General features: G+C 45.8%; 1 protein-coding gene and 1 long non-coding RNA gene across 3 annotated transcripts in view; one reads left to right on the top strand and one right to left on the bottom strand.

Annotated features, from left to right (window-relative positions):
- Window positions 1–26,942, bottom strand: part of LOC125635270 (uncharacterized) — a 188,100-nt gene that overhangs the window by 13,550 nt on the left and 147,608 nt on the right. The gene's annotated exons all lie outside the window — the stretch shown is intronic.
- LOC125635261 (uncharacterized) lies at window positions 11,417–13,476 on the top strand. The gene is made up of 2 exons (XM_048846685.2): window positions 11,417–12,329; window positions 12,918–13,476. Exons 1-2 carry the CDS (start codon window positions 11,747–11,749, stop codon window positions 13,457–13,459), a joined length of 1,125 nt encoding a protein of 374 aa, XP_048702642.2. The 5' UTR covers window positions 11,417–11,746; the 3' UTR covers window positions 13,460–13,476.

The following is a 26,942-nucleotide window of genomic DNA, read 5'->3' as shown; positions in this document are numbered from 1 at the left end:
TGTTACTGAAATCAGCATCAAAACTCCTACTGGCTTTAGTTAGGGGAGGGTTTCTTTGATAATTGTAGGTCATTATTCTGTAATAATAGCAGCTTTGGTAGCAACAGGTGAAGCTTAGAAGATTCTAAGGGCTTATCTACACTACCACTTTTATTGGTACAAGTTATGTCAGTCGGGAGTATGAGTGACATAAGTTACACTGACAGAAGCGCCGGTGTGGACAGCACTATGTCGGTGAGAGAGCTTCTCCCGCTGACATAGCTACCGCCGCTCATAGAGGTGGTTTTATTATGTCAACAGGAGAGCTCTCTTCTGTCGGCACAGAGAGGCTACACAAGCAAACTTACAGAGGTTCAGATGCATCAGTACAGCTGTGCCGCTGTAAGCTCACCAGTGTAGACAAGCCCTAAGGTTCAGAGACTTGTCTGAAGCTTATCCAGATGGTTTAAACTTCTTGGCTGAGATTCACTGCTTTGCACCTTGTGTAGTCTCTCACACCAGTGCAAAGTGGGTGTAAAATGCTCCCAAAACAGAATGGTAACATTTTACACCTATTGTGCAAGGTGCAAATGTCTACACAAGGGTGCAAGGCTGTGGAGGATCCGGAGTGCTTTGGAAAATTTCCACTGTTTCCTGTTTATGGATAGGCTATGGTAACAGCCTCTCTCATGGTACGTCAGCACTTTCCGATCCTGGGTGGAAATGCAGAGGTGCATGAAAATAAAAAAACAATGAAGAGGGGGAAAAAAACCAAACTCCTCATCCTGAGCTGCGGGCTAGATTCCTGCTTGGCTCAATACACCAGCGGGAGGGATAGCGTAAGAATATGGCACAACTACTGCACAACATGGCCCCGGGAGCAAGTTCGTCATTATTTCAGTGTTCTAGATCAGGGGTCCTCAATCTTTTTCTTTCTGAGGACCCCCCAACATGCTATAAAAACTCCACAGTCCACCTGTGCCACAACAACTGTTTTCTCCATATAAAAGCCATTTTTAGGGGGTAGCAAGCCGGTCAATTGCCTGGGGCCCCACGCCACAGGGGCCCCTGTGAAGATAAGTTGCTCAGGCTCAGGGCTCCGGGCTTCAGCCCTGCATGGCAGGGGTTAGGCTTTCTGCCCTGGGCCCCAGTGAGTCTAACACTGTCCCTGCTTGGCAGCCACCATGAAATCTGCTCGTGGCCCCCCAGGAGGCCCCAGACCCTTGGTTGAGAACCACTGTTCTAGATTAATGAAGACATTTTACCCTCAATTCTCATTTTAATAATAATCCCCTCCCTACCACAGAGCTACACATATATTATTTACTTGGCATCCACACAGGAGAAGATTGGGACAATCCCTAGAGTGGTGGATCTTTTAGACAACTTCACTCATACTCCTCCTCCTTTCTCCCCCCTGCCTGAGTAGCTCAGTAACACAGAAGAGCATACTGATTGTAGATGGTGGTCTACTTACACTATGGGCCAAAATCAGGCCCTATGCAATATTTAGGTGGAAATGAGCATACAGAAGATGCTGCCAATGTGACAGTAAAGTGAGCCAATATTCAGGCCTGCCCAGGAATGGGCACACCACCCCTTTCCACCCCACTGCTCAGATCAATCCTGACAGAAACACACACAACCCCCAACGAAGCAGGGTGCACAGGAGATATAATCCCTGGAAGTAAAAGGCAGGGACCACCCCTTCTCACACCCTGCAAGGCTCTCTGCAGAGTGTGAACTCTGAAGGATTTGGGGGACAGGGTAGGAAAGCTGCACTGCACCAGGTTGTTTCTTCCTTTCCATTTCTGATGTTGAGCTTTTCATAGTTGTATGAGTTATCGTCCGCTCTTCTCTTTTTATGTGAGTTTTGTGCTTTTAGAATCTCTTTTTTTTCTCTCAGGGGCCAGCAGGGATGTGGCTTGAAGATTAGTGCTAGTGTTAGCTCTATTTAATAGGCCTTTTTTATCCCATTTAAGTAGAATAAAGAAGCTTCATTTGTTAGCTTAAAAAAAATCAAGACTTTAATTCTTGATTATTGCTCCCCAGAGAGCCCAGCTGGAGTTCTCTCATCATCACTGATCAACTCTGAACTTTTTGTTGTTTGCTATTCAATCTCAGTTACTTTCATTGTTTTAGAGGCTTTCAGCATTACAGAGACAGAGGATGGGACTCCAACTACAGGATGGGAAAGTCCCCACAGCAATAGGGAAATTTTACATAGGATTCAGCTGCAGCCCTCTTGTCCATAAAGACACACATTTACATTAAATTAAAATTAATGAGTTGCATATTTTAATGATAGTGGTAATCATTCTGCATGGATCATTCTCACCATAATTTTAAACTTACTATTTCTTCTTCCTTTTTTTTTTTTTTTTGACAGATCTTCAACCAATTTCTCCCATTTCATGCCAGTGAAGAGATTTTATTTGGGACCAATATGAAAATCCCCTCTGATTCTGGAGACACACTGTTAGTAAACTGCTCTGGATCACCATCTGGTGAACTGGGACGCAACCTCTGCTGCATTGAAATAAATGGAATGGAACCTGCTTATGCTAGGGATGAATATACTCCTGTGGCTTTTCCAATTATAATTTTTTTCTAAGAGGTCAGTCAGTCTATTTGTCATGGGGATCATGATGGATCCCAGCTTTGCAAACCACTTTGCTAGTTCAGAAACAGTTCATTCAGTCTTTTTACCTGATTGCTTGTGCCTGACTGCTTGGAGCCTAGTGACTAAACACTAGGGTAGATTTGTCCTGTGAGTACCATCCCTCATCCAGTGGCTGGATGTGCTTTTGATGTGTTCATGTTAAGGTGGCTGAGACTCAAGCTGTGATCCTAAACATATGTAGGAAGCTGTCATAATAGGGGTCCCAAATAGAAGCCTTCCCAGAACCAGCACAATTATGAGCTGTCCGAAGCCTTTCTTATCTGCATGTCACATATTGTATAGTTTAGTAGCATACCAAACCCTTTTATTCTCTGCACTGGCCTCCGGAGGTTTCAGAAGTAGTCTTGAAATAGGACGGTGAGTTCCAGGGTGAGCAACCTCTCCATTCACTTTTCACCTTAGATTCCCACACCTGTAATCTGTAAAGTCTTCTGTTTCTGGGCTTCTTGTCTAATGACGGTGGCTCCATGACAGAATCTTGTGTGACTGAAGAATGTCATTGGCATCACCTCACCAGGATGCAGCACAGGGGTATCATGGAGGGATTTATTTTTCAGAAATAATGCGAAATGTGTGAAATCTATTCAGACATTATCTTCAGCAACAAGATCTTACATCTGCAGGGCTCAGCTATGCCTCCACAGAGGCTGAGCCAGGGTGCGGAAGGGAAGAAGGGGCACTGTCCAACTAGCAGTTCCTCCAAAGGTAATAGGGATGTAAAATAGCATTTAAAAAGTTAACAGTTTAAACGATATCATTTTAATCATTTACGTATTTAACCAATTAAAGGGAGAGGGGCTGGGGCTGCTCCAGATGGCCCGGGGCTGGGGTTGGGTTTGGCCGACTGGCCAGCATAGCTGGGATTGGCCAGCCGGCCAACCTGGGGCTTTTAGGGTCGGCGAACTGGCCAGCCCGAGGCTGCTGGGGTCGGTGGGCCGACCAGCCCGGGGGGTAACAGTGAAGACGGGTTAACAGGTAAGACTAATGTTAGCCAGTTAATAGTTTACATCCCTAATAGGGGAGCATGCTGGGCAGCTGGCCTTTCTACGTCTCTCAAAAAGGTGTAGTGCAGTTCTGCTGGCGTTCAGGAGAACGGGTAATAGATGCATCACATGCAGGTGCCGCTCTTTCTGGAGCTGCTAGCACCGCTAGCAGCCTGACCCAGCGGCCCTGACTTGCATCTGCCAAGGTCCGCAGCTGAACTTGGCTCTCCTCTTGCTATGGGTGCACTAGGAGGCAAGAGCAGCCTGCATCCTCTGCACTTGCCTGTGCTGGAGCAGCCACAATTTGACTCATTTAGTAGCTTTTATCCTGAAGCAGTTTGGAAATTATGCACACATAGGAATCCCAAAGACACTCTGCGGCAAGGAACCACAGTGAGAGAGAAGAATGTTTTGGCAAAGGACAAACATCTGCTTTTCTGAAGTGCCACAGGACCTTTAACGTCCACATGGAGCAGACTCTTGTCTTTTAACTCGACAAGATCACCCCCTAATAAGCTGCCTGGAACTCAACTTTTTTCCTTAAGGTAGAAGGCCTGAGACGGTCAGAATGTAAACCTATCATTCCAGCAAACTCAGGAATTCCATATGTGGTGCTTTTGCCACTTCCCTGTTCTCCATTCATGCAGCATAGCTTGTATGATCTAAATGAAAATCTAGTCCGACTCATCCCCAAAATTAAACAGTTTAGTAAACGAGGCAGAAATAATGTACCTATACACAGGGAAACCTGCCAAACTCTAGCTGCATCAGAAACAGGATGATTTAGAAATAGCAATAGGCAAATAAGAAACAAGCTAGGGATATGAAAACCAGTTTGAAAAAAATATGAACTTTCCTCCTCTCTTCGTCAAAACTCTGCCTTCACTTACTGAACTTGCACACAGTAGGGGTCTAATCAGATCAGCATTGATACTTTTAAGCTTGACAAGTCAAAAATAGTTTTTGAACTGAAAATCTCTGACAACAACTGCAGTTTGTGATTGGGAGGCAGGGTAGGGGTTAAATTGTGAGATAGCTGAATGTAGAAAATAGCAGTATAAAATTATTCTTATTAATCACAGTGGATAAGGGCAACTCAGATTTTTCCCTGCAGTTGAAGTCATCATCAACAGAGGGCAGTACAGGATGAAAAAGTAATTACAACTCAACCGATTCTGTTCATTGCCTTCAGCACCAATTCTCTTTTAACACACTTTGAAAATGACCCTTTCATCTTGAAAAACAAGGAATCTGCAATGCTGGCCATATGTGTGACATACTGCCACCACTCAAATATCATCCTCCTCCTGCATCACTCACATTACCGACACACTTTTAAGTTGTGCCTTGTGTATGTCTGTGTGCTGTCCAAGGAGGAAGGAGGCAGAGGACCACGGGAATAAAGGCCTTCCTTTCAGGAGAAAGTCACTAGTCACATTCATTTCCAAGGGAAGAGTCCTGCCATTATTCCCTGCCTGCAGTCACTCTCAGTGACAGGTACACTATATCTCTGTAATAGTTTATTTAATTATTAGTTCCTATCAGTCTTTTTTGGATGCAGCACCAAATTCTCTCAGTGAAAACAAATGCACAGGACTTTCCCAAGGATAGAAATGTACCCACCAGTATAAGCTGCCTCTGTGAATGTTCATGTTTATTTTCACTGATATGGACAAGTTCAGAATATTGTTTGTGGGGCAAGAGACAAAGAGCATGAGTCTGTCTGGGAAGAGGGCGGGGAAAGAATTTGTTTGTGGGGCTGGATAAGTGGAATCAGGGAATTCCTCTGGAGCTTCTGCACCAGAGCAGCCTGTTTACTTCCCACCCCGCATAAGTTGTGGTTTAATACCCCCCTTAGTTTTAATAATCCATCCCTACAGTTTATGCCACTTCCAAAATGGCCAGAAGGCTCACTAGAGAGCAACGCGAGGCGCTGCCTTCTCCCCTCTCCCTAGTGGCTGAGCTCATCGACTTTACAGTTAACCTGCTACAGCACTTCTGTTCAAAGCTGAAAACATCCCCACCAGTGACGCTGCCCGATACACTTGGGTTCCAGCTCTGAGCGTTCCCTCCTGCAGATGTATCAGTACAGCTTCTCAGTAGCACATTCTCCCGGGAGGTGATGAGACTGGTTGGGACAGTAAATAATTAGCTTTTCTGCCTTTAGCTATAGAAATGATTATGAATTTTTAAGCACTGTGAGTGATTGAAGCCATTTCTGTTTGCCTTCTTCTAGTCACATTGCAGACTTTAGCTCCGAGAAGGAAAATACCCTTAGAGCAGGTTGACATGCTGGTGGAAAAACATAGAGGTGCAAAGGGGGCTAAAATCAGGGGGCATGTCAATGAGCATTTGGAGCTGGGGAGGAAGTCAAGATAAAGGGGGATTTCATAATAAAGGAGAATCTTGCTTGTTCAGTTCTGGCTTTATCTGATAATGGATTATTCCCTAAGTAGGTTGATAATATTAGCTCCTGGGAAGTTATTTTTGAGTGGGAGCTCATAGTTTGGCAGAATTCACTTTTTCTTTAATTCAATTTTTTTTAAAATGTGTCTCGAATTTTTTTAAAATTAAAATACTGGTGAAAGGTAATGAACTGACAGCAGCAGAAACTTGCATTCTCTATTTAGACACAGACCAGCTATATCTAGGCAGCACCACCTTCGCCATATTCCTCTCAATTCTGATCTGGATTGGCATTCTCTATGCATAAGAGGTCTCCAGGCCCATTTGATTCTTGGCCTCTCTTCTGAGACTGCCAATAAAGGGGCTAATGAGTGCCAGCAGCTGTGATACTACTAGCAGCTTTATTACACGGACACCTGTCAACTAAGAACTGAAATGTATTTCACATGGACCACCAAGCAGCCTTCAAATGGTAATGACTTTCAGTTACTACCAGCCTGGGCCAAATTCAAAGCAGTGTCTTCTTGACATATTGTGCAGCTGGCAACCTTTCTCTTCTGGCTGTTGACCCTGCTACAGCAATCCACTCCTTTAGTGGCTCCTAGACTAGACTTATGAGTTGGCCTTTATTTGGGGCCACCCCTGAAAATTAGCCATGGGTTGCAGTTATTCCAGAATATAAAAGAATGACCAGTTGAGGAGGACTTTCACCTGCACACTGCAACCCACAATCTGGCTGCGCATTATTCGGGGAGGGCCTGATTTGAGAGCCTTGAGCCAAGGCTCACTGAAGTCAATGAGAGAATTTCTATTGACATCAGTGGGCTTTGGATCAGGGCCCGAGTGTACGTCAAGGTTTTACATATACAGGTACAACCTCATACCTGTTAACTTTTGTCCCATCTACTCAGTTGAGATAATCATTAATAACTAATTATTAGGTTTTTTTATGAAATTTTTTTTCAAGATAACAGCAATATGGAAATCAATTTTCCAAACATTCCCTGTTCATCTACTATATCATTTGACTGTTTAACTCTTGCAATTTGCTAGGTGTCTAATAGGGTGACCAGATAGCAATGGTGAAAAATCGGGACAGGGGGTAGGAGGTAATAGGAGCCTATATAAGAAAAACACCCAAAAATCAGGACTCTCCCTATAAAATCAGAACATCTGGACACCTTCGTGTCTAAGCAGCTTTTTCAATCTGCTCCTGTTTTTATCTGCACTTCCAGCTTTTCACCTTTACCCATCAACTGGCTGCACCAATGGGCATTTTGCCTACATCAAAGTTTATCAGTGAAAACCTCAGTCCATCTCTGAAATCCTAACAGCTATCATTTTGTAAGCAGAACAGCAAAACAAACCATGACACCAGCTGTTGAGATGAACTGAAGAGTCTGGTACATCGGCACAAGGCTAACTTGATTTCACTGCATCCTGAAGGTGGCAGTCAGGGCACAGAATATTCGGTCCAATGCATGATACCATGGTCACCTATCACATAGCTCATGTGGCTATGTTTGTTGGAAAGACTGGATTGCAAATTGGGTTTTCTAAAATACCAATGGTATAAGCTGCAGTGGGTTCTTCCAAGTCCAGGAAGAGGAAGTCTGAAACGATAGCTCCTGTGGGAAGGATTTTCTTGCATCGGTCATGTTGAGAAAAGCTAAGAGACTGAACTTTACAAAAAGAAGCATAAGCTTGTACTAAACAGGAAACATCAATTCTACTTTCAGTGCTGTGTCAAACCGGTGCTATTCCCAAAAAGATTTCCTTCAAAGTCAACTCAATGCAGAGGTGTTCTGCAGAAAAGATTTTATTTTTTTCCATCATTAAAATGGGACCCTGGTGACCTCTACTGGATGGGTAGGATCCTGACAACTGATTTACCCACCCACTTTCTCTCTCAAAATCCCCTCATTTAGAACCATGTGTAAACGACTCACATGGCTGCACTTACCTTAAGCAGTTTTCAGCTGCAGACCATCCTAAACAGGAGCTTCAGCCACATTGCACCACTCCATTGGCCCAAAAAGCCACCCTAATTCTGGTGGATCCAGACCCCAGAGGATCTCCTCTATATAAAGGCATCTCCAGGGGATGCAGCCACTGTACATTTCTTATGCCACCCCCTTCATGGCTCAAACCTATGGGATGTGGCTGAATAAGAGTAGGGCATGGCTGGGGCTTCCCAGAACTCCTCTTCCCCTGACTTTCAGAACTGTTCCTTGGGGCTATTGGAAACTGTGGCAAGGAACTGGCACAACAGCACAGCCTCAGGAACAGGGTTGCTCAAAGGGCATCTTTCATATCCCTCATACTCAACTCTGCTGGGCACTCTGTCCCTAACAATGTCAGTTTACTTTGCAGTGGTACTTCTTGAAAAAAAAATGACAAAGACAAATGGCACAAGGGAAGTGGCTTCCCATATTGCTCTTCACTAATTGCGGTGTCCCCTTTACAAAATGCTTACATATATGTTCCAGTCAGATCACTGAGGCACCAAATTTTAAACTTTTCTCACTTCCTGTTAGTTATTTGTTTATTTAACTATTTATGGCCTGATGCTGTGGTCTTTCATCAGGCAGAATTCCTAATGAAGTTTTCAATGGGACCTGAGCATGCATCTCAAAACACTGCAATCAAAGCCAAAATACAAAACCTTAACAATAATCAAAAAGACTTACCCAGCCCACGTACACCGCCAGATAGAATCAAAGAGTCTGGGGTAGAAGGAAACGGAAGGCAGCAGATGCAGAAGGAAAAAAGCCCGGGGACCAAAAAACAGTTAAGGATTGGGCAAACAAAACAACTATGTTGTATTGACATCTGGGGTGAGTGGACTGGTCATGTTAGGACAAGAACACACTGCTCATAGGATTTTCAAAAGCACTCAGTCTTGGCATAACTCTGCTTCTATTAAAGTAAATGGGAGTTTTATTATTGACTTCAGTGAGAGCAGACAGTGAGTGTTTGTGAAAACCCCATCCTGCCTGTAGTTTTGCAATAGCCAGAAGAATTAGCCGTAGAATTCAAAACAACCTTGACAAATTGGAGACTTGATCTGAAATCAACAGGATGAAATTCAGTAAAGACAAGTGCAAAGTACTACACTTAGGAAGGAAAAAATCAAATGCACAACTACAAAACGGGGAATAACTGGCTAGGTGGTAGTACTGCTGAAGAGGATCTGGGGGGCAGAGTGGCTCACAAACTGAATATGAAACAACAATGAGAGGCACTTGCAAAAAAGACTAATATTCTAGGATATATTAACAGGATGTCGTATATGAGACGAGAGGTAATTGTCCCACTCTACTTGGCACTGGTAAGGCCTCAACTGGAGTACTGTGTCCAGTTCTGGGCACCAAACTTTAAGAAAGATGTGAAGAAATTGGAGAAGATGCAGAGGAAACAAAAATTATAAAAAGTTTAGAAAACCTGACCTATGAGGAAAGGTTAGAAAAATTTGGCATGTTTAGGCTTGATAAAAGACGGAGGAAGTACCTGATAACGGTCTTCAAATATGTTAAGGACTGTTATAAAAAGATGGTGATCAATTGTTCTCCATGTCTACTGAAGGTAGGACAAGAAGTAATGTGCTCAGTCTGTGGCAAGGGGGATTGAGATTAGATGTTAGGAAAAACTTTCTAAGTATAAAGGACAGTTAAGTTTTGAAATAGGCTTCCAAGTGAGGGTCTTGGAATCTCTGTCACTGGAGGCTTTTAAGAACAAGTTAGACAAATACCTGTCAGGGATGCTCTAAATATACTTGATCCTACCTCAGTGCAGGGGGCTGGAACAGATGACTTCTTGAGGACGTTTCCAGACCTACATTTCTATGATTTTTATGATATCTGAATCAGAAGTGGTCTCCTCTGCTATTAATAATGATGACCTGGGTGATTATAGGCTTGTCAGCCTGACATCGATCCTGGGCAAAATAGTGGAGCAGCTGATATGGGAATTGATTAATAAAGAATTAAAGGAGGGTAACATAATTAATGCAAATCAGAATGGGTTTATGTTCTGTCAAACTAACCTGATATCTTTTTTTTATTTTTTAATGAGATTACAAGTTTGGCTGATAAAGGTAACAGTGTTGATGTAATATACTTAGACTTCTGTAAGGCATTTGACTTGGTACCATATGATATTTTGATTAAAAATTAGAATTATATCAAATTAACAGGCACACTTTAAATGGATTAAAGACTGGCTAACTGATAGGTCTCAAAATGAAATGAAAATGGGGAACCATCTCTGAGTCTATTTAGCTTAACAAAAAGAAAGTTAAGGGGTGACAATTACAGTCTATAAGTACTTACACGGAGTACAAATATTTAATAATCATCTCTTCAATTTAACAGAGAAATGTAAAAAACAATCCAATAGCTGGAAGTCGGCGCTAGACAAATTCAGACGGGAAATAAGGCGTAAATCTTTAATGGTGAGAGTAATTTAACCTTTGGAACAATTTACCAAGAGTCATGGTCACTGTTCCCTTTAAGCTGTGCGTGTGGGCGCGTGCACACAGATCCTAAACCCCACGCACACGGCGAAATACCACACACACAAAAATTTGCACAGAAGCACAACAATTTGCACAGAAGAAATATTTTGCGCACAGGGTCTGTCAAAAATTTGCACAGAAGAAATTTTTTGCACACATGGCCTGTCAAAAATTAGAGGGAACACTGGTCATGGTGGATTCTCCATTGCTGACATTTTTAAAATCAAGATTGGATGTTTTTCTAAAAAATATGCTCTAGGAATTTTTTTTTGGTGATGGTAGGGAGTTTTATGGCCTGTGTTATACAGGAGGTCAAACTAAATCAGGGGTTCTCAAACTGAGGGTCGGGACCCCTCAGGGGGTCACGAGGTTATTATATGGGAGGTCGTGAGCTGTCAATCTGCACCCCAAACCCCGCTTTGCATCCAGAATTTATAATGCTGTTAAATATATAAAAAAGTGTTTTTAATTTATATGGGGGGGGTCGCACTCAGAGGCTTGCTGTGTGAAAGGGGTTACCAGTACAAAAGTTTGAGAACCACTGAACTAGATGATCAAAGTAGTCCCTTCTGGCCTTGAAATCTATGAATAAACTTGTGATTTTTGTTTGTAATTTACTCAGAAAAGCTCAAGCAGGATGCAGACTCTAGTTTCCAAAGATTTCTTGCCTTTCTGTGGGCTGACTGAGGTCCTGTGAGTTGCCCAGGGAAACATAATCTCAACCATAGCTCATCTCAGATTATAGCCTATTGCCCAGGACCTTCCTTGACTGCAGTACTTCACTTGAACTTATTGACCCCAGTGTCTGCAGTCACTTGGCTAAGCCCTGGTCTACACGAGGACTTTAGGTCGAATTTAGCAGCGTTAAATCGATGTAAACCTGCACCCGTCCACACAATGAAGCCCTTTATTTCGACTTAAAGGGCTCTTAAAATCGATTTCCTTACTCCACCCCTGACAAGTGGATTAGCGCTTAAATCGACGTTGCCGGCTCGAACTTGGGGTACTGTGGACACAATTCGATGGTATTGGCCTCCGGGAGCTATCCCAGAGTGCTCCATTCTGACCGCTCTGGACAGCACTCTCAACTCAGATGCACTGGCCAGGTAGACAGGAAAAGAACCGCGAACTTTTGAATCTCATTTCCTGTTTGGCCAGCATGGCAAGCTGCAGGTGACCATGCAGAGCTCATCAGCACAGGTGACCATGATGGAGTCCCAGAATCGCAAAAGAGCTCCAGCATGGACCGAATGGGAGGTACGGGATCTGATCGCTGTTTGGGGAGAGGAATCCGTGCTATCAGAACTCCGTTCCAGTTTTCAAAATGCCAAAACCTTTGTGAAAATCTCCCAGGGCATGAAGGACAGAGGCCATAACAGGGACCCGAAGCAGTGCCGCGTGAAACTGAAGGAGCTGAGGCAAGCCTACCAGAAAACCAGAGAGGCGAACAGCCGCTCTGGGTCAGAGCCCCAAATATGCCGCTTCTATGATGAGCTGCATGCCATTTTAGGGGGTTCAGCCACCACTACCCCAGCCGTGTTGTTTGACTCCTTCAATGGAGATGGAGGCAATACGGAAGCAGGTTTTGGGGACGAAGAAGATGATGAGGAGGAGGAGGTTGTAGATAGCTCACAGCAAGCAAGCGGAGAAACCGGTTTTCCCGACAGCCAGGAACTGTTTCTCACCCTAGACTTGGAGCCAGTACCCCCCGAACCCACCCAAGGCTGCCTCCTGGACCCAGCAGGCGGAGAAGGGACCTCTGGTGAGTGTACCTTTTAAAATACTATACATGGTTTAAAAGCAAGCATGTGAAAGGATTACTTTGCCCTGGCATTTGCGGTTCTCCTAGATGTAGTCCTAAAGCCTTTGCAAAAGGTTTCTGGGGAGGGCAGCCTTATTGCGTCCTTCATGGTAGGACACTTTACCACTCCAGGCCAGTAACACGTACTCGGGAAACATTGTAGAACACAGCATTGCAGTGTATGTTTGCTGGCATTCAAACAACATCCGTTCTTTATCTCTCTGTGTTATCCTCAGGAGAGTGAGATATAATTCATGGTCACCTGGTTGAAATAGAGTGCTTTTCTTCAGGGGACACTCAGAGGAGCCCATTCCTGCTGGGCTGTTTGCCTGTGGCTAAACAGAAATGTTCCCCGCTGTTAGCCACAGGGAGGGGGGAAGGTTGAGGGGGTAGTCACGCGGTGGGAGGAGGCAAAATGCGACCTTGAAACGAAAGCACATGTGCTATGTATGTAATGTTAACAGCAAGGTTTACCCTGAAAGATTGTAGCCACTGTTTTATAAAATGTGTCTTTTTAAATACCGCTGTCCCTTTTTTTTTCTCCACCAGCTGCATGTGTTTCAATGATCACAGGATCTTCTCCTTCCCAGAGGCTAGTGAAGATTAGAAAGAAAAAAAAACGCACTCGCGATGAAATGTTCTCCGAGCTCATGCTGTCCTCCCACACTGACAGAGCACAGACGAATGCGTGGAGGCAAATAATGTCAGAGTGCAGGAAAGCACAAAATGACCGGGAGGAGAGGTGGCAGGCTGAAGAGAGTAAGTGGCGGGCTGAAGAGAGTAAGTGGCGGGCTGAAGACAGGGCTGAAGCTCAAATGTGGCGGCAGCGTGATGAGAGGAGGCAGGATTCAATGCTGAGGCTGCTGCAGGACCAAACCAGTATGCTCCAGTGTATGGTTGAGCTGCAGCAAAGGCAGCTGGAGCACAGACTGCCACTGCTGCCCCTCTGTAACCAACCGCCCTCCTCCCCAAGTTCCATAGCCTCCACACCCAGACGCCCAAGAACGCGGTGGGGGGGCCTCCGGCCAACCAGCCACTCCACCACAGAGGATTGCCCAAAAAAAAGAAGGCTGTCATTCAATAAATTTTAAAGTTGTAAACTTTTAAAGTGCTGTGCTTAAAGTGCTGTGTGGCATTTTCCTTCCCTCCTCCACCACCCCTCCTGGGCTACCTTGGTAGTCATCCCCCTATTTGTGTGATGAATGAATAAAGAATGCATGAATGTGAAGCAACAATGACTTTATTGCCTCTGCAAGCGGTGATTGAAGGGAGGAGGGGCGGGTGGTTAGCTTACAGGGAAGTAGAGTGAACCAAGGGGCGGGGGGTTTCATCAAGGAGAAACAAACAGAACTTTCACACCGTAGCCTGGCCAGTCATGAAACTGGTTTTCAAAGCTTCTCTGATGCGTACCGCACCCTCCTGTGCTCTTCTAACCGCCCTGGTGTCTGGCTGCGTGTAACCAGCAGCCAGGCGATTTGCCTCAACCTCCCACCCCGCCATAAACGTCTCCCCCTTACTCTCACAGATATTGTGGAGCACACAGCAAGCAGTAATAACAGTGGGAATATTGGTTTCGCTGAGGTCTAAGCGAGTCAGTAAACTGCGCCAGCGCGCCTTTAAACGTCCAAATGCACATTCTACCACCGTTCTGCACTTGCTCAGCCTGTAGTCGAACAGCTCCTGACTACTGTCCAGGCTGCCTGTGTACGGCTTCATGAGCCATGGCATTAAGGGGTAGGCTGGGTCCCCAAGGATACATATAGGCATTTCAACATCCCCAACAGTTATTTTCTGGTCTGGGAATAAAGTCCCTTCCTGCAGCTTTTGAAACAGACCAGAGTTCCTGAAGATGCGAGCATCATGCACCTTTCCCGGCCATCCCACGTTGATGTTGTGAAACGTCCCTTGTGATCCACCAGAGCTTGCAGCACTATCGAAAAGTACCCCTTGTGGTTTATGTACTCGGCGGCTTGGTGCTCCGGTGCCAAGATAGGGATATGGGTTCCGTCTATAGCCCCACCACAGTTAGGGAATCCCATTGCAGCAAAGCCATCCACTATGACCTGCACATTTCCCAGGGTCACTACCCTTGATATCAGCAGATCTTTGATTGCGTGGGCTACTTGCATCACAGCAGCCCCCACAGTAGATTTGCCCACTCCAAATTGATTCCCAACTGACCGGTAGCTGTCTGGCGTTCCAAGCTTCCACAGGGCTATCGCCACTCGCTTCTCAACTGTGAGGGCTGCTCTCATCTTGGTATTCATGCGCTTCAGGGCAGGGGAAAGCAAGTCACAAAGTTCCATGAAAGTGCCCTTATGCATGCGAAAGTTTCGCAGCCACTGGGAATCGTCCCATACCTGCAACACTATGCGGTCCCACCAGTCTGTGCTTGTTTCCCGAGCCCAGAATCGGCGTTCCACAGCATGAACCTGCCCCATTAGCACTATGATGCATGCATTGGCAGGGCCCATGCTTTCAGAGAAATCTGTGTCCATGTCCTGATCACTCACGTGACCGCGCTGACGTCGCCTCCTCGCCCGGTATCGCTTTGCCAGGTTCTGGTGCTGCATATACTGCTGGATAATGCGTGTGGTGTTTAATGTGCTCCTAATTGCCAAAGTGAGCTGAGCGGCCTCCATGCTTGCCTTGGTATGGCGTCCGCACAGAAAAAAGGCGCGGAACGATTGTCTGCCGTTGCTCTGACGGAGGGAGGGGCGACTGACGACACGGCTTACAGGGTTGGCTTCAGGGAGCTAAAATCAACAAAGGGGGTGCCTGTACATCAAGGAGTATTTCAGGCAGAACTGCACGGAGGGTTCCAATAAGAAATGGTGCACCTAAGTTATCGTTCTTATTGGAACAAGGAGGTTAGCCTGGCCTCTGATTGATACATGGCTAGATTTACCTCGCTGCACCTTCTCTGTGAGTGACTGCAGTGTGATCTAGAGGAATGAGTCCCCTAGACAGGGGAGGAGGCAAATGAGTACAAAACAAATCTGGTCTATTTCTTGTTCTGACCCACTCCATCTATCTTTTACATCTTTGGCTGGCAGCAGACGGTGCAGAAGGACTGCATGCCATCCACATCTCATGGCTGCTCGGCAGAAGATGGTACAGTACGACTGCTAGCCATCTTCATCTCTTGCCTGCCTGGCAGAAGATGGTACAATACGACTGCTAGCAATCCTCATCTCTTGCCTGCCTGGCAGAAGATGGTACAGTACGACTGCTAGCAGTCCGTATCGCCTGCCCGCTCACCATAAGACGGTTCAATAGGACTGACTGCAGGACTAAAGAGAATGACCTGGTCAAGTCACTCCAAATTTAGTCCCTGCGCCCATGTCTGCCCAGGTGCTCCCAGCCGATGTGGCCAGGAGCACCTCGGACACGACGAGGACGACTACCAGTCGTATTGCACCGTCTGCTGCCAGAAGGCAATGGGTTGCTGCTACTGTGCAGCAAAGCCGTACCGCGTCTGCCAGCACCCAGGAGACATCGGTGACTGTTACCTGAGCGGGCTCCATGCTTGCCGTGGTATGGCGTCTGCACAGGTAACTCAGGAAAAAAGGCGCGAAATGATTGTCTGCCCTTGCTTTCACGGAGGGAGGGAGGGAACGGGGGCCTGACGATATGTACCCAGAACCACCCGCGACAATGTTTTAGCCCCATCAGAGTGCTCCATTGTGACTGCTCTGGACAGCACTCTCAGATGCCCGATTGTTTGCCGTTGCTCTGACGCCGGGAGGGGCGCTTACAGGGTTGGCTTCAGGGAGCTAAAATCAACAAAGGGGGTGGCTTTACATCAAGGAGTATTTCAGGCAGGACTTCACGGAGGGTTCCAATAAGAAATGGTGCACCTAAGTTATTGTCCTTATTGGAACAAGAAGGTTAGCCTGGCCTCTGATTGATACATGGCTAGATTTACCTTGCTGCACCTTCTCTGTGAGTGACTGCAGTGTGATCTAGAAGAATGAGTCCCCTAGACAGGGGACGAGGGGAAGCAAATGAGTACAAAACAAATCTGGTCTATTTCTTGTTTTGATCCACTCCATCTATCTTTTACATCTTTGGCTGGCAGCAGACGGTGCAGAAGGACTGCATGCCATCCACATCTCATGGCTGCTCGGCAGAAGATGGTACAGTACGACTGCTAGCAGTCCGTATCGCCTGCCCGCTCACCGTAAGACGGTTCAATAGGACTGACTGCAGGACTAAAGAGAATGACCTGGTCAAGTCACTCCAAATTTAGTCCCTGCACCCATGTCTGCCCAGGCGCTCCCAGCCGACGTGGCCAGGAGCACCTCGGACATGACGATGACGGCTACCAGTCGTACTGTACTGTCTGCTGCCACAAGGCAAGGGGTTGCTGCTACTGTGTAGCAATGCCATACCGCGTCTGCCAGCACCCAGGAGACATAGGGTGACGGTTACCTGAGCGGGCTCCATGCTTGCAGTGGTATGGCGTCTGCACAGGTAACTCAGGAAAAAAGGCGCGAAATGATTGTCTGCCCTTGCTTTCACGGAGGGAGGCAGGGAACGGGGGCCTGACGATATGTACCCAGAACCACCCGCGACAATGTTTTAGCCCCATCAGGCATTGGGATCTCAACCCAGAATTCCAATGGGCAGCGGAGACTGCGGGAACTGTGGGATAGCTACCCACAGTGCAACGCTCCGGAAGTCGACTCTAGCCTCGGTACTGTGGAAGCACTCCGCCGAGTTAATGCACTTAATGCACTTAGAGCATTTTCTGTGGGGACACACACACTCGAATATATAAAACCGATTTCTAAAAAACCGACTTCTATAAATTCGACCTTATTCCGTAGTGTAGACATACCCTAAGTCACAGCAACGGTATCTGCCACCCACTGGCTCTTCCTGGGCTGCTTCGGACACAGGGAGAGAGGACCGAGTTCCATTTTGTCTGCAGCAGAGTTCCTTTGAATGATTGAAAAATGGGCCAAACTCATCCTGGGTGTAAGCTCACTAGCAAGAATGAATTTGGCCCAGTGACTTTAGCATGCTTTCTGCTAGGTGTTTGCATTATTGAAACTGAATGGGAGAAAAATTCCTCATAGCCTTTTTCAAACACCTCAACAGAGAGCCGGGCCTGAATGCTGTAAAGAATGTGCTGTTACCCTCAAGGGACCAGAGAGAGTGTAATAACAGAGAAAAAGCCTTATGCAGAAGGGGGAATGTTAAATGTAGCTAAACCAAACATTTCTTTCCCTTTCCTTTGGGATAAGATTCTTTCCCATGGAAATTAAGGTTGTGCCCCTGCATGTGCAGCCTGGGGAGAGATGCTTTGATGTGAAAGAGGATCCTGGTAAAGTACCGGATGCAGAAGTCAGTGTGAAAACAGGAGGAACTTCCAGAAGCAGGAAAAAACATTGTCCCAGAGAAGGCTTATTTCATTCCCTCTCAGTCATCATTCAGACTGTCTGGTTAGTTTCCTTCTGCCGGTCACTCTGCTGTGAGGAGAGTCCTGCGTTAATCATGGGGCAAAAGTTGACACATCTGATGAGTTTGTCAAAGTGAAAATATCAGATTTCATGGTGAGACCTAGATACTAAAAATGAAATGAAAACTCTGTGCATTATGAGTTAAATTTTGCTCTCAGTCACACTACTGCAAACCAGAGCAACCATGTCTATCTCAGTGAAGCTATTCTGGATTTACACTGGTGTAACTGTGAGCACAATTTGGCCCAATATGTTGTATGGAAGATACAAAGAAAGGAAAATGAATTTAAACATTTGATACTTGCTGGTACGTGCAACCTATAATGTCAAAGACACAGTTTGAGACACATGGAGCCTCTATCCAAAAGGGAGGCTAATTTGTGGAGACCCCTCCTTCAGTCTTCAAATGTGTGTGTCACAGTAGGATCTGCCACTGTCTAAATGCAATGACCGGTAACCACCTCGCTCAGTGGTTTTCAACCTTTCCAGACTACTGTACCCCTTTCAGGAGTCCAAATTGTGTTGCGTACCCCCAAGGTACACCTCACTTAGAAACTACTTGCTTACACAATCAGACATAAAAATAGAAAAGTGCCACAGCACAATATTACTGAAAAATTGCTTACTTTCTCATTTTTACCATATGATTATAAAATAAATCATGTGGAATATAAATATTATACTTACATTTCAAGGTATAGTATATAGAGCAGTATAAACAAGTCATTGTAGGAAATTTTAGTTTGTACTGGCTTTGCTAATGCTTATTATGTAGCCTATTGTAAAAGCAGGCAAATATCTAGATGAGTTGTACCCCCTGGAAGACCTCTGTGTACCCGAACCACTGGCCTAGCTAACCCTAGTGAGTGAAAAGTAGTGCACTCTCTGTGGGCCTGCTCTGGGAATATCACTACCACTAGGTCGTCTTCCTCTGTCTGATCACCACATGGTAACAGGTTCTTTCCCAACATCTTCTTCCCCCTTCTGGGAGATTTAGTGCTGACAGTTGTGTTAGACCAGGGATGGGCAAACTTTTTGGCCTGAGGGTCATATTGAGGTTCCAAAACTGTTTGGAGGACCGGGTAGGGAAGGCTGTGCCTCCCCAAACAGCCTGGCCCCCGCCCCCTAACCTCCCCCTCCCACTTCCTGCCCCCAACTGCCCCCCTCAGAACCACCGACCCATCCAACCCCCCCTGCTCCTTGTCCCCTAACTACCCCCTCCCGGGACTGCCCACCCCTAATTGCCCCCCACCCGCTCCCTGTCCCCTGACTGCCCTGACCCCTATCCACAGCCCCGGCCCCTGACAGACCCCCCTGGACTCCCACGCATATCCAACCCCCACTGTTCCCCGTCCCCGACCGCCCCCACCCACCCCAGAACCTCCGCCCCATCCAACCGCCCCCTGCTCCCTGTCCCCTGACTGACCCCCAGGACACCCTGCCCCCTATCTAACCCCCCCGCCCTCTTACCATGCTGCTCAGAGCAGCATGTCTGGCAGCAGCACCGCTCGGCTGGAGCCAGCCACGCTGCCACGCTGCCCGGCAGGAGCTCAGAGCGCTGGCAGCATGGCAAGCTGAGGCTGCGGGGCAGGGGGGACAGCAGGGGACAGGCTGGGGGCTAGCTTCCCCGGCCAGGAGCTCAAGGGCTGGGCAGGACGGGTCTGTGGGCCGTAGTTTGCCCACCTCTGTGTTAGACTCAAACAGTCCTTGTGCTCAAGGTAGTGCAAGGGTTGCTATTCCATGTTGTGTAAGGAGTGGAAGTTCTCTGAGCCCTCCCCTCTTGGGCATCCATGCATACAGTTTGGTCACAGGCCCCAAATCTCTCCAGTCACAGAAAAGTACTGGCCAAGAACATTTCCTTTCATATAATTTGTCTCTTTTCTCAAGTTTTCTTCTGTATGAAAATTCCCCTTAAGAGTCGTTCTAAGGAAGCTGATATGCGAGGTCAGAGATTATTTGTTCCAGAGTGTCTACACAATCTGAGTAAGGATTTCAAGGCTGATCCCACAAGCAGTCATGCAAAAGTGCATCATCGTTTTCTATACCCACTGAATTGTGATGACTTGTCAAGGATGTAACAAAAGACCTGTCAGCACTTCCACTACAAAGCCCTATTTGTGGAGGTTTAAAGCTATTATAAACTGCATCCCAGAGTGAAATCTGGCACACAACTTTGCAGTCAGAACATTTTTTTTAATTAAATTGTTTATTAAGATTATGTATTAAGGTTATTTCAGTGATAAATTGAGGGGGCTTCCTTTTTAAGAGGCCATAAAACCTCTGAGATTAATAGCCCATAATACACTTATTACTGAGGTAGCATGAAGTACTCTCATGTGGTTATTGTTATTATTAAGAAATGTGTTCACTATCCTCTCACCCTTACGTTATAACCCTACTGCTCAGCCTACTGTTTCCAGTGCTCTCTGGGCAAATCCTCACAACAGCATTCCATCTGGCTTTAGGAATCCACAGCTCTGGCTCAAACCATTGGGAGTTGTGCGTGCCTAGCACCCCTTGCGATCAGGCCCTGTGGCCAACCTTTTCAGAATTCTCCACTAATTCTGCTTACCTCCATTTCTGAATACCCAGTTGAGACATACTAGGTGTCTCAAGATGGGTATCCAGAATTAGAGGCCCCCCCATAAATTAGAGACCTCCTTTGAAAAGTTTGTAAACTCTCGCTGCCTGAGTTTCCCTGTCTGTAAAATGCTGGCAGTAATATCTTCCTACTTCACAGGGGTGCTCCGAGGCTTAATGTTATTAATGAACATTGAGATTCTTGGATGGAAGGCATTAGAAAAATGAACATATTCTTACAGTGCCAAAACCTGAGGTCTTACTCAGCCCTTATTCTGGCAAGTTTCCCTTGACCTGAGTAAAAGTCAAGTAAAAACAGAGTGAGGACCTCAGAATTTTGTCTATATTATTCAGTCAATATTATACAAGTTGCCCATTTCTGGGCATACAAATATACTAACGACAGACTAATTTTTAAGGGCCCAATTGTGAGCTGTTTACTCACAACCCTGAGGAGTTACTGACATGAGTAGTTCCATCCAAGTCAATAGGACTACTCATGTGAGTACTTGCTCACTAATCAAAGCAATCTGTTCCCATTAATAATACTTTGAAAAGCAGCTGAGAAAGATGAGGCCAGGAGGTAGATTCAGTTTAATAAGCGTTCTTCTTTTACCTGAGTTTTCTGTTCTGTTCTTTTATCTCTTTATCAAGGAAGCTGAATTCCAACATGCCTCAGGGTACAACAACAGAAGGTGACAGAGTTGCTACTCATTACTGCATGACAGGTGAGTCACCCACTAGCTGTTATCTATGTTATTGAGACAGATCACTTGAGGGCTGGATCTGAAAACACCCCAACCCACAAAATTCACCAGTGTAAAAATTTCATGATGTGACATGTTTGTCTCTTTATTTCTATTTGAGTTTCTTTAATAAAATTTACAGTTACAATAATGTAATGAAGGGCATCTGTGCAGTGTTTAAAGTGACACCTGTGTCACATTCCCATTAACCACTAAAGATTACCACACAAACATACCCTACCAAATGCAGAATGCTCCATTATCATTTGTTTCACACTATGTCTAGATCAGATGAGAACACTGCTCAGAAACTCAGAAAGAGAGACGCAGTGAGTGGAGAAGAATATTCTTGAGGTCTCCTGAGGCCCTTAACTCAAGCAAAAGCTTCATTGACTTCATCTTTTTCAGAGTGTGATGATTAACTATTGTCTGTAGATTTTAGTAGCTTCAGTAAGTTTGTCATTATAAAATGAAGTCTGGGATATTTTCTTTTTATATTTTGACTCTATGAAAACACTTCAAGACAAACAGTATTTATAAAACAGAGAGGAGCAGTGGCAGTTGAGGCTCAGAAGAATTGGTGGGGTTGTGGGTCACAAGCCACCCTCACACCTACAAGGATATTAGCCGGGGTGAAGGGGGGGGCGCGGTTACAAGGAAGCATTTTAGAGGGAGATCGGAAGAAAAAGGGTCTCCCTCCCCTCTTTCCCTTTCAGAATGAAAACCTGGTACACTTCACAGTAAAGGGCAACATGAGAGAGAACAGTATTCATCCCTCTGTGATCCCTTCACTGTTCTCTCCTCTCAACCTCTCCCTCTCCAGTCTCTCTGTTAACCTCCCACACACAAACTCACCACCAATTTGCCCACACCCTCATTCCCATGTGATTCCAATTCCACTTTGGACTCAACCTGCCAACCCAAACATCCCCCTTCTCACTCAGACCCTACCTCGAGCGTTCTCAGCTACTCCCAAACTAACTCCCAGCACTTGCCAACATGCACACCTATCCCTCCAGACTGAGGTCCCCTCCTTTTCCAACTCAGCCTCTTCACAGCTTAGAATGATCACCTCAACTGAGACATCTCCCTGCCTGGCACCCCTGGACTCAGAACACACACACACACACCCCTCCAGGGCACAGTTCTTCCTCTTCATAACTGACACTCACCACTGCTAGGCTCAAAAGCTCCCCTTCCTCTCCTCTTAGAAACTCCCTGCTCAGTTCAGAACTCACCCAGTCACATCTGGCTTAAAGCCTCTCCTCCCCCCGGGGCGCTGTGAGTTCTGGGCTGCATTTCTTATAGATGCAGCACAGAAGCTCACCCCTCGTCTTAGCACCAATTTATATATCAAACTCCTTTTTAAGTTTGCCAGATAAATGAAGATATTTAAGATCTAAAATACCCTGACAAAAAGAAGGAGACGAGACAGAATATACAGAGCTGCAAGTAGATTTTAACTCTTATTGGTACGGTACCAACCCCCCGACTCAGGATGCATCCAATGAAGTGAGCTGTAGCTCACGAAAGCTCATGCTCAAATAAATTGGTTAGTCTCTAAGGTGCCACAAGTCCTCCTTTTCTTTTTGCGAAGACAGACTAACACGGCTGCTACTCTGAAACCTGCACAAAAAATGTTCCACAAATAGACGCCTGCGCGGATACAAATTTAGACCCGCGGATGCGGATATCCGCGGATAGAAATCGGTATCTGCTGAACCGCAGGGCTCTCCTGGGAACCGCAGTGGCGAAAGGAGCAGAACCAGGGGCCGCCGCTCCTCGGAGCCAGCACCCCACGCAGGCAGCTCCTTCGGCACAGCTGTACCACCCCAGCCCTTCCATGCAGCTGCACTGCACAGCCGCGCCAGAGGAGCTGCGGGCGCTGGCTCCTGGGAGCAGCGGCCCCACGTTCGGCTCCTTTCACTGCTGTATTTCCTGGGAGGGCCCTGCGGTTCAGCAGATCCTGACTTCTATCCGTGGACGGTTGCATCCGCGGGTATAAATTTTTATCCGCCCAGGGCTCTACAGCTCATTCTTGAAAATGTCTCTTTCCAGTACGGTGTACTGGCAATAAATGTCTTCATGCTACGGTGTTCTTCACTGTACCGGCTTTCTTGCACCACTGAGGATATAATAAGCAGAAAGGGACACAGTAGATTCTTTCAGCTATTTATTTACTGGTTACTCTATTTGCGGAGCTGTATTTCCATTTTGTATTTCCACAAATTCTGTTGTTGGACACAAGCCTGCAACTCCTATTACTTACAACTGTGTATAGGAAGACAGATTTTGTCCTATAGGTTTTGAGTTCATTACCAGTGAAAAATAAACTATTTGGGCATTTCTCACTCTCCTTTGATTTTAAGATTTAGAATAGTGAGAATGGATGTCTCTGCTTTACAATCGTGTGACTCAACTAAACTCTTGAGAAAGAAATCAGACTGAGATCTCCGCCCTTGTGCTTTCTATTTACCTCTGTTTACTTTATGAAGATGTGTCCGTGAGATCAAAGAGCTAACTGTTATTGTACAGGTTTCAGAGTAGCAGCCGTGTTAGTCTGTATCCACAAAAAGAAAAGGAGGACTTGTGGCACCTTAGAGACTAACAGATTTATTTGGGCATAAGCTTTCGTGAGCTACAGCTCACTTCATCAGATGCATTCTCTAAGGTGCCACAAGTACTCTTTTTCTTTTGGTTATTGTACAGTAGCCCTCCATTTTAAATACAGAAGCTGCAGGAAATAAAATGGTCTCTTTGTTCGTTTGGTTGGATTTTACAGCTGGAGACAATGTGAGTCCTGAAACTACCAAGTTTCATGTTATTTTTATTTTATATAAGCAAAAAACTGTTTTGTGAGGGAGTGGTGAGTTAAGTGTCCTAGAGGAAGAGAGGTTTTCAGTTACAGACACACACTGCTCTGAGTGCCCTTCATCAGCTTTCATCTCAGTTACATTCCTGGGTGTGTTAGATTGTGGTCAAGTCAGTCCATCATTTTGGAGAGCTCAGAATAATGCCAACATTTTCTAAGAAACATTAAAAACCTAAAAAATTAAGCAGCAAAGATCTTATTGAACTGAAAAGCAATTCAGTCCCTGAAACTAGGTCTGAACATTTGCGTGTTGAATAAATGGGGGAAATAAATTATTTCTCTCCCCTCGGCCCCATTTTTCTGAAATTTGATACTTCAAAATTTGAAATGTTCTGAAATTTGACATTTCAAAATTCAAAAAATTTTGACCAGATCAAAAAAAGAGGGGGGGGGGGGAAGAGAGGGAAGTATTTGCGAACATTTTGTCCAAAATTTTCCCATTTATTTTTCAAATTTCCTTGAAATTTCAAAATTTGAAAAATTGCAACCAGCTTTTGTGGTAGTCAAGCCTGGGTGTGACATCTGCAGCAGGAAGGAGAAAGGGGGAGAAGGAAGAAGACCATTTAAAACCCTGACTAGAACGAGAGTAAATCCCAGTGGCCCAGAACACGGAGACGCTAGATGTTTTGTTTCCAAAGCTTATAGTGGGTTGGGTCTGTTTGAAGAAATTAATTCTGAGTAACATAAGTTACTGAAATCTTGCCATGTGACTTTAATTTAATTTTAGATTCTTCCAGTGGGAAAATATTTCTCCCTCTCTCCCTCATTTTGGTTGTTATTTTTTAGTTCAGCATGGTAACATCAAGCAAAAGAGACTAACCATGATGGGCCAGATCATCAGCTGATGAAAATCAGCACAGTTTCATGGAAGTCAATGGAGCTACCTGAGTTTACAGTGGTGAAGGATCTGGCCCAAGAAGAGGAACCTAAGTGTCTCTTCTGATGCACATTTGACATCAAAGGCTTAATTGTTCTGTGCTCTGTTGTGCAGAGTGCAATAAATAAATAAATAAAACCCCACCCCCCACCTCAAACCAAACAAAACTGCAGTGTGTGTCAAGGAAAAACTGAAAAGGTCCATGAAAACAGAAGCAATGTGATGCTGTGCCTGTGTGTCTGCCTTCAGATCAGTGAGCATGCTAGCAGTGTACACTGAACAGAAGAGGCAGAAAAATAGGAAGGTAGTTAATAAAAATTGTGGTCTGACTAAAGGCAGAGCACGTACAGTATGTTTATACACGACTCTCCACTGTGCTTGGGGAAAGAAGCACTAGGAGACCATACTGTAAAGCAGCCCTAGGTGGCTGTGTCTAATGCAGGGGTCGGCAAACTTTTTGGCCCAAGGGCCACATCTGGGTATGGAAATTGTATGGCGGGCCATGAATGCTCACAAAACTGGGGGTTGGGATGTGGAAGAGGGTGAGGGCTTGGGGTGGGGCCAGAAATGAGGAGTTCAGGGTGTGGGAGGGGGCTCAGGATTGGGGCTGGGGGTGTGGGCTCTGGGGTGGGGCTGAGGATGAGGGGCTGGGGGTGCAGAAGGGTGTTCTGGGCTGGGACCGAGGGTCTCAGAGGGCAGGAGGGGGATCTGGGCTAGGGCAGGGGGTTGGGGTGCAGGCTCCAGGAGGCACTTACCTCAAGCAGCTCACAGAAGCAGCGGCATGTCACCCCTCCGGCTCCTATGTGGAGGGGTGGCCAGGTGGCTCTGCGCACTGCCCCATCCACAGGCACCACCCCTGCAGCTCCCATTAGCCACAGTTCCCAGCCAATAGGATCTGCAGGGGCGGCACTTGGGGTAGGGGCACCGTGTGGAACCCCCTGGCTGCCCCTACGCATAGGAGCTGGAGGGGGGACATGCCTCTGCTTCTGGGAGCCATGCGGAGCCATGGCACACATGGAGTGGGGCAAGCCCAGGACCCTGCTCCCCGGCAGGAGGTCGGGGGCCGGATTAAAATGTCTGAAGGGCTGGATGTGGCCGTAGTTTGCCCATCCCTGGTCTAATGCAATTCCATGTGCACCACGGTACAACTGTGACTGACTCCTTAAGATGCTAGTAATAAAATACATTAGATGTCATATTGGAGACTTAGGACCTGATGTTTGCCATTGACTTCAATTAGATCAGAATCACCTGTGTAACAGCTGCTTAAAGGAAGCACATGGGTGCACAATGATCACACAGACTAAAGTTGTGGTCTGTGGCCTGCACTCCTGATGTTTTACTTCAATGGACATATCAGAATGATTAAATGACAATAGGGTTTTATGGAGTATAGTTACAAAACCCATCCCCTGCTCTTATCTTCCCTTTCCCTGCCCTTTCTTTTAGCTTCATAACCCCCCTCCAAATAGTTTTTGCAGATGATTTTGTTTCCAATGTCAATTAGGGAACTACAAGCACATTTCACTACCAACATGACAAAAACAACCAAAGCTTTAATGTCTCTACTGTCTTCCTGCTCTATTCCTCAAGAGTAAAGGATTTGATTCTCCTCTGCCTCACACTGAGGCAAATTGGGAATAACTCTACTGAAGTCAGCAGGGCTAAACCTATGTAAAACTCATGTAAGTGGGAAGAGAATCACCCAGGATTGCCAACTCCTGAGATTTTATCGCCAATCTCGTGATATTGGGTGATTATATGAGAATCTCAGGTTGTATTAGAAAAAACTAACTTTCTAGCCCTCAAGAGAAAAGCTTGAAACAGTGACCCAAGTGTACCTCGAAGGCTCAAAAATCAAGAAAGAATCCAACATTTAAAAAACCTTTTGATTTTTCGGGGGCCTGACTCATGATATTTGAATGTTTGGGGTTGGCAATGCTGATCATCCTCACCGGGCTTAGTTATATTCTCCTCTGAAGTACGGCTTGGCACAGTAGTGTGGATGGATCCAGACACTAGTTCTACTCC

The sequence above is a fragment of the Caretta caretta genome, chromosome 4, assembly GCF_965140235.1.
Source record: "Caretta caretta isolate rCarCar2 chromosome 4, rCarCar1.hap1, whole genome shotgun sequence".
Taxonomy (NCBI): domain Eukaryota; kingdom Metazoa; phylum Chordata; order Testudines; family Cheloniidae; genus Caretta; species Caretta caretta.
The sequence above is the reverse complement of the archived record's forward strand: the minus strand, read 5'-3'. Positions and strand labels throughout refer to the sequence as shown.